The sequence below is a fragment of the Agelaius tricolor genome, unplaced genomic scaffold (assembly GCF_023055355.1).
Source record: "Agelaius tricolor isolate 1412-34295 unplaced genomic scaffold, bAgeTri1.0.p SCAF_60, whole genome shotgun sequence".
In the NCBI taxonomy this organism is placed as follows: Eukaryota; Metazoa; Chordata; class Aves; order Passeriformes; family Icteridae; genus Agelaius; species Agelaius tricolor.
The window spans coordinates 375,716-384,279 of NW_027269320.1; the positions used below are offsets into that span (position 1 = coordinate 375,716).

The 8,564-nt window shown below is 51.7% G+C and overlaps 1 protein-coding gene across 1 annotated transcript; it reads left to right on the forward strand.

The window, feature by feature from the left end:
• Positions 1–288: 288 nt before the first annotated feature.
• Positions 289–1,221, forward strand: LOC139605120 (olfactory receptor 14C36-like). The gene has a single exon (XM_071456510.1). The coding sequence runs from the start codon at positions 289–291 to the stop codon at positions 1,219–1,221; it is 933 nt and encodes a 310-aa protein (XP_071312611.1).
• Positions 1,222–8,564: the final 7,343 nt, after the last annotated feature.

The window sequence follows — 8,564 nt, forward strand, 5'->3', positions numbered from 1 at the left end:
TATCCAGCCTTGTCCCTCTGCCACAGGGCCACAAACCCAGGGCAGTGGGGCAGGGATGGCTCCTTGAGAGCCCCCATGCACAGGCCTGGCTGCTCCTGGCACCCACAGCCAGCAAAACTGGAGCTCAGGCAGGGACCTGGGTGAAGGTTTTCCCAGAGCAGGAACAAGGCTGGGTGAGTCCAAGCAGGGCAGTCTGCAGGGAATGGCCCAGGTTTGGCTCCAAGCAGCCTCTCCTGACTTGTCACTGTCCTTTCTCCATGAACAGGTGCCCATGTGCAGCCCCAGCAAATGTCCAACAGCAGCTCCATCAGGCACTTCCTCCTGCTGGCATTGGCAGACACGCGGCAGCTGCAGCTCCTGCACTTCTGCCTCTTGCTGGGCATCTCCCTGGCTGCCCTCCTGGGCAACGGCCTCATCATCAGCGCCGTAGCCTGCGGCCACCACCTGCACACGCCCATGTTCTTCTTCCTGCTCAACCTGGCCCTCGCTGACCTGGGCTCCATCTGTACCACTGTCCCCAAAGCCATGCACAATTCCCTCTGGGACACCAGGAACATCTCCTACACTGGATGTGCTGCTCAGCTATTTCTGATTTACTTCTTCCTTGGAACAGAGTTTTCCCTCCTGACCATCATGTGCTACGACCGCTACGTGTCCATCTGCAAACCCCTGCACTACGGGACCCTCCTGGGCAGCAGAGCTTGTGCCCACATGGCAGCAGCTGCCTGGGCCAGTGCCTTTCTCTATTCACTGCTGCACACGGCCAATACATTTTCCCTGCCCCTGTGCCATGGCAATGCCCTGGGCCAGTTCTTCTGTGAAATCCCACAGATCCTCAAGCTCTCCTGCTCCATATCCTACCTCAGGGAACTGGGGCTCATTGCTGTTAGTGCCTGTTTAGCTCTTGGTTGTTTCATGTTCATTGTTTTCTCCTATGTGCAGATCTTCAGGGCTGTGCTGAGGATCCCCTCTGAGCAGGGACGGCACAAAGCCTTTTCCACCTGCCTCCCTCACCTGGCTGTGGTCACTCTGTTCATCAGTAGTGTCATATTTGCTCACCTGAAGCCCCCCTCCATGTCCTCCCCGTCCCTGGATCTGGCCCTGTCAGTTCTGTACTCGGTGGTGCCTCCAGCCCTGAACCCCCTCATCTACAGCCTGAGGAACCAGGAGCTCAAGGCTGAAGTGTGGAGACAGATGACTGGATGGTCTCAGGAACATTAAACTGCTGGCCAATTTCTGCAAATCACCTGTAATAAAAGTCATCTTTGAGTCTTCTTGTTGGTTTCATCTTGGATGTTCTTTTGCTTCATTTTAGTTAATATTGTCACCAAAGAAATGTCATGGTTTGTGGCAGTTTTGTTGTGTTTATCTTCACATTGCCTGTGGCCACAGACTGTGGCAATGATGGGCTGTGCTCTTGGTGTATTTAAAAGAACTAAAGGATGTCCCAGCAGAGTTTTCTGCAGAGATGCCCTTTTGTTGCCTTCTCTGGAGCTGCAGCAGCAATGTCTGTGTGCAGAGCTGGGGCAGATCAGTGCTGGCCCAGCAGCTGTGCCCAGCAGCAGCAGCAGCAGCACTTGGTGTTGCCAGTGCTGCTGCCGTGGCCCTGCCCCGCTGCCCTGGTGGCCCTGGTGTTGCTGCAGGGCCTGAGTGCTCTCGGGGCCGGGCACAGCCCTGGGGGTGGCAGTGCCGGGGCTGCAGCAGGGACAGGCCATGGGCACTGCTGGGGCAGCGCTGACGCCTCAGGCCAGGCCCTGGAGGCTCCAGGCTCCTGGCAGCCACCCCCAAACTGTCCTGAGCATTTCCTTTCCTTCACCTTTGCTTTCTTTACTCTTCTGGTACAAATTTCTTCCAATTGCCCAGCCCTGTTCCCTGCCCTGCAAACAGCCCATCCCTGTTTGCCCTTTCCTTTCTGGCCCCATTCCCCATTGCAGTTTCTGACTTGGCACCATGGGAACGTCCCCCAGCCTTCTTGGCCACCTGGGCACACTGCTGCCTCATGTTCAGCCTGCTGTCCATCAGTCCCTGCAGGTCCCTCTCTGCCTGGCTGCTCTCCAGCCACTCTGTCCCCAGCCTGTAGTGCTGCAGGGGTTGTTGTGGCCAAAGTGCAGGACCCAGCACTGGGACTTGTTAAACCTCACCTTGTTGGATTTGGGCCCTGGATCCAGCCTGTCCAGGGCCCTGTGCAGAGCCCTCCTGCCATCCAGCAGATGCACACTCCCAGACAACTTGGTGTCACCATGGTTCCATGAGACCTCAGAGTGTCCCAATGGTCTCCATGGTTCCATGATGCTTGCCAGTGTCACAATGTCCCTTTGGTTCCATGGGATCCCTTGGTGTCACAAAGTCCCTTGAGGCCTCAGAGTGCCACAATGAATTCCTTGGTGCTGCAGTGTCACAATTGTGCCCTGGTGACACAAGATCCTGCAGTGTCCCCAGGGACCCTTGGTTCCATGGGGCACCACAGTTTCACAATTGCTCCCTCAGTTCCCAGAATCCTTGCAATGGAGCAATGGCCCCTTGATTCCATTGTTGCCAGGCTCTCCCAAGGCTCTCCTTGGTTCCACAGGGTCACAATGGCCCCTTGGTTCCACAAGGCCCTGCAGTGTCACAGTGGCCTCTGTGGTTCCAGCAGGACCCAGACTGTCACAATGGACTCCTTGCTTCCATTCAGCCCCACAGTGTCACCATGGCCCCTTGGCTCTGTGCTGCCATGTCATACACAGTGTCACCATGGTCCTCTTAGTGCCACCAGGCCCCGCAGTGTCACAATGGCCCCTTGCTTCCCCAGGGCCCTGCAGGGTCACAATCATCAGAGAATCAACCAGGCTGGAAATGACCTTGGAGAGCATCAAGGCCAACCTGGCACCCAACACCACCTTGTCACCCAGACCATGGCACTGAGTGCCACATCCAGTCTTCCCTGAAACACTTCCAGGGACAGTGGCTCACTTACCTCTCTGGGCAGCCAGTTCCTGGGACCTAACACTATGCTGCCCAAACATTACTGAGCACAGGGGAAGAACCACTCCTGCTGGGCACACTGTTCCTGATCCTTTTGAGTCCCATGGGTTGGATGAGGGAAATGGTGGAGAGGGAGTGGGGAGAAAAAATATCGATTGTCAAGCAATGAAGGGTCTTGATGTTCATATCTATTCAGACTGCATTAGAAGGTACTGGGGGTCAATATCAATTGGACCAATATCAATTGGTTAGTGTCAATTCGTGATACCAAACTATGAACAGGAAAAGAAAACAGGACAACTCAGTTCTCCCTGCTTTTTTTCAATATAGCAGAATCACTTTATATACACTTCCGAAATGTGTCTAATTAACCGTAGTAGAATTGAAAACTTAGATTATTCCGATGGGCTTTCTTTTTTAAGTGTTTCGAACAAATGTTCATGAGCCTTTTTACCTGGGTGTCTGAACTGAAGAGCTCCAGAAAGAATAGGCCTCTGGAGTAATAAAATTCATCAGCAACCTCCAAATGGCTGAGGATCCATCCCCATCAGAGCAGCAAGGAACAGAAATGGGCACAGCTTTGTGGCTGCTGTCCCAGCTTTGGCATGGGCCCTGGGCCTGGAGCAGGAGCAGCTCTTGAGGGCCCCAAGGCCGGGGCTCTGGTGCTGCCCTGGGCAGATGGGATGGCAGCAGGGGCTGCAGAGCTCTCAGCACCTCAGGCCGAGGGGAGCAGGGCAGCCAGGGAGCCTCCTTTGGCCTTGGCCCAGCACCTTCCCCCATGGCTGGGGCTGAGTCCTGTGGCAGCTGCAGCTGCTGCTGTGGCCTTGGCAGGGGCTGAGGCTGAGGGGCCAGTGCCCAGAGCAGCCTGGGCTGAGCAGAGCTGTGGGGCCAGAGCCGGCTGGGCTGGGCTGGGCTCAGAGAGGCCCTTGGTGCTGCCCAGAGCTCAGGGCAGCTGGCAGAGCTTGCAGGGAGCTGGGCTGGGCTCTGAGAGCCTGGCCCAGAAACCATCAGTGTCCATCTCAGCCTGGCTGAGCGTGCAGGGGCAGGACTCAGGCCAGGCCTTGTGGGGCAGGGCCAGCGCCTGTGCAAGGCATTGCAAACAGGCAAGTGGCCCAGAGAGGAGGCTGCTCTGTGCCCTTGGTGGCAGGGACAGAGCAGGGAAGGGGCCCAGGACATTTGTCAGCACCAGCCTCTGTGCCCATGTGTTGGCAGCCCTGGCTGCTGAGCCCAGCTTTGGCCTGGGCTGGGTTTGGCTGTGGCCCAGCTCCATCCTCCTGCGGGGCTCAGGGCCTGTTCCCGGCCATGGCCAGCCCTGCCTGCCTCTCTGCTGGCCCAGGGGCCGGCAGAGCCCGGGGCAGGGCTGTCTGTGCAGCCCCACAGGTGCCAGGGGCTCTGCAGGAGCTGGCAGAGGCTGCCCAGCAGGGAGGCCATGGGGCACAGAGCCCCAAGGCTGCTGTGGGCACCACGGCACAGGGGCCGTTCCCAGCCGCAATGCTCCTGGCCTGGGCTGGGCCTGCACAGGGGCTGGGCCACCATGGCTGGGCCAGCACAGGGCCACAAAGGGGCCACGCAGCCGCTGCCGGGGCTGACAGCAAGGCCAGGCACACACAAGCAATTGCTGAGCATGGCCTGCGCTGGCCAGGCCTGACTGTGCCAAAGGCAGAGCTCAGCTGCCCTTGGGGGCTGCAGCAACACTCCAGAGCCCAAAGAGCCTCCATGGCTGGGCTGGAGACCAAGGCTGCAGGAGGGAAATGCAGGGCTGCTGCGGGATGGGGAGGCCATTGAATTCCAGCACACACCTCAGCTCTCTGATGATCCCGGCACCATGCTGGGCCCTGTTTCACACTGGAGCAGAGCAGATGTTGATGGCACAGGAGCCCTGCGGGGCTGTCAGGGACCTGCAGCTTGCAAGGTGCTCTGCTCTCCCTCAGGTGCTCTCGGAGAGATCCAACCCCAGCTCAGGGCACCTCAGGGCACAAGTGGCACTGCCTGTTGAAGGACACACAACTGATGTCTGCCTCAAAATTGGCACAGGTTTTAATACCTGTTGGTTTCATAATACACAAGCAAATCTTTATTATCTGGGTCATTAGAGTACTTTCAAGAAATGGCAATATTTTTCCGCCAGTGTCCTGGTTTGAAAAGGACGCGAGTTTTTTGGGATGCTGTTGTCAAACCAATAGGTGCTCAGATTTGAATATTGGCACCTGGTGTGGCCACTGAGGACATGGATACGCCTCTGAGAACACAGGGGGTTAAAAGCAGGGAACTCCCAGGGGGAGCTCTCTTGGGTTCTGTCTGTGAAAGAGGTCAGAGCTGCCCTGCCCGGCTGCGGGCTGGCAGGGGAGGGGAAGCCATGCGGCCGCGTGAGGTAGGCCGGGCCTTGGACAGAGAGGGGAGGTGAAGGCCCCTGCAGGATGGAAGGGTGGAGGAACACTGGAGAGTCATCGGGCAGCCAGCCCCCCAGAGAGAAAGAGAGAGAGAGAAAGAGAGTGAGCCTGTGCCTGTGCTTGTGCCAGCTCGAAATTCGGTATCACATGCAGGCAGCACGGCAAGCCATAAAGGAGAAGGGGGGTGCAGCGAGAAGGTGCCCAGCAGGGCAGCGTGGGAGTTCTGGACAGGCAGAGCCTGAGATTTTTAACCCTTTTCTTGGATGATAGAAACATTACTGATCCTCCTGGAGTTGAATGAGAAGAGAGATAGAGATGAGAGAAGAGGAAATGGGCCATGAGAGGAGTTGAGAAGAATCTTCGTTGAGAGGAGGTGATGGAATGGCCTTTGGCTGGACTTTTCTTGTATAGCCATGGACAGAACCATTTTTTTCCTGTGACACAGAGACTGCATCTAGGGGGAAGCAATGGCTTGGAGCCAAGAGAGTGCAGTGATGTTATGTGAAGGAGTGTGTGAACAGAGACAACGGGTGAGGAGGGTGGTGGTGCTCTCCATCTTCAGGGAAGAAGAAGAAGATCTCTGTTCTTGAGACCCCTCGGCCCCAGGGGCTGAATTTGGGAGGGACAGGTGTCCCGAAAGTGAGAGACTGTGCTTTTTTTGGAACTGGGCAAAGCATCCTTAAAAGGGGAACCCTAGAAGCAGCTCTGGTCCATGTGCAGTGGTGAGAGCACTGGGCATGAAAGGAAGATGTCATGATGGCAAATGATCTCCAGGCAGTGCCACGTGTGACATGGAAACACAAAAGGTCTCAACTGTGTTTCCAGGGGAAGCCTATGGCACAAGAGGGACTCCTCTCTTCTTGATGAACTGAGAACTGATTATCTAAAGGGTGGTGATGGACTGAGAGTTGATGATCTGAGGGGTGGTAACTGAATTGAGAGTCCAAGGTTTTGTCTTACTGTGATGTATTGGGAATTTGGTGGGGGGAGGAAGAATGTTTGGAAGGTTTTCATCCTGAGTTCTGTGTGTTTCTTTTATATATTGTAAGTTAATAAAGTTTTTGGGTTTTTTTTCCCCTTTTATTCCTCAGCTGGAGCCTGCTTTGCCCTATTCCTGGTCACATCTCACAGCAGACACCAGGGAGAATGTATTTTCATGGGGGCACTGGCATTGCGCCAGCGTCAAACCGTGACACCTTTGTAGCAGATGATTGGCCCGTCTATAACTCAGAGCTCCTCCGCACCACAGGTAAGAGACCCAACCTGGCAGATACTTGGGACAGGTGGACAAAAATGCTGCCCAATGCTCTAGAGGAACCCCAAGAATTGGACCTGTTGGGGTCCTCCAAAGCCACATACTGTGTCAAATTTTACTTTAGATGTCTGAAAAACGATTGGCCAGAAATTGACTGGACCAAAAACACATACCAAAAAGACAAATCAGCAATTAACATAGCCTGTAACTATCCCTATGGATAACTATCAACTGTATTGAAAAGCGGTAAATGCAACGCCTTATTGCCTATCAAATTTTAACATGGTCTGATTTCTTTAACAAGAATGCTAACAAATGTGCCATATAAAATGATGCCAGATACAGTCACAAAAAGCTGTTGGGTTGTTCAGCAATATGCTAAATTGCACATTATTATATTTATTTTCCAGTAACCCGGCACTTCAAAAAGTCTTACTGAATTTCTGTTTCCGTGGAATTTGCAGTTACCGTGGGTTTTTCTCATAACTGATTTACTTATAATTCTAACATGCTTGTTACAACTTGAATCCCTCCAGTGCACCATCATGCTGTTATTTCACTTATGGCTTATTCACCTTTAAGTAGTTTTTTTGTGTTAATAACCTTGGACAAAATTACATCATGCCATTATCTGTAACTTTTCAGGATGTTCATTTTAATTCTGTTAAATTAAAGCCCAATATTGTAATGCTCAGTTACATTCTGTTAAATTAAATAAGGCAAAGGGGTTTTTTTGTTAAATTTTGTAGATTTAATTTCTGTTAGGTTTCAGTATTACTAAATTTGAACAACGTTCTATTCCAGTTTTTATGGGTCCAGTTATGTTTGGTATTAATAGTAATTAACTTTGAGTTCTCTCGAGTGCGCTTTTTGTTCTACTAAGGTGATAATGAATTTAATTTGAAATCCTTTTAGGGCTGAGTTTAAGTTCCTCTTGCTAAGCTCTAGCGCTGTCCAAATAAATTTCTATCAGGTTTGAGTGTTATTTAATCTGAGGTAACATAAATTTTACTAGTGAGCTGTTCAGTGTTTTCCTTTGATGCATTTATTCTGTCATAAATACATCAATCTTTGAATATTACTGTTTTTATAGCCAGCTTTTCATATGCTTTACCATCTTTGGTGTAATTATCTACAAGACGTGTCATTTCAGGATCCTCCTTTTGTTCTCTAGCTGCTTATGTATCTCTCAGACCAGACTACCCCTCTGGCTGGGCTCCGCATTCTGGCTCTATGGTTTGACCCAGTGCTGCCTCATCATTTTTAAGTATTTTTCAGAGTTCCAAGAAATGATATCTCAGCTTTGTGGGAAGCCTCCTCTAAACTGATGGTATTGTGACATCTACTCTAATCAGATGCAGCCCCAATTATTATTACAGAACCACTCCAACATTCTGCTGGGTTTAAAGCATCTCTGTGCTGAGGGAATTTTGGAGGAGACAGCTCTTGCATGGTTCATTAGTCTGTCACCCCTAGACCTTTACTCCTAAGTGCTATTCTCAAGAGCCTTGTTTTAAATGACGTTTAGGGAATTCTCTCTCACTTAGAGCTTGGGTGGTGGCCAGGCCTTTGCTCTTCCTGGATGGGAATTGCCAACTGACCCAGATGTTTTCTGCATCAAAACTAGATTTGAGTTGTTTTGACTTGGCAATTTGACTCTCTAGATATGACAGTTGAACTCTTTTTAAAGGCAGCTTGGGAATTATTATCTGGAAATAATTCTCCAAGTCCCCCCTGAATCGAGGTTTGTCAGCTGTTTGCAGACTCTGGGATGATGGTACATTATTGCAGAGATTGCTATTTACCTAATTCCACCTATGTTGTTAGCTTTGTCTGCTATTTGAAATATTCCTGATTGTTGTATCCATATTATTCCTAATTGCTCTAAGTTTCTTGTCCACTGCATGTATTATTTTGCTATGATGTTTCTTCATACTCATAACAAAATACATGCA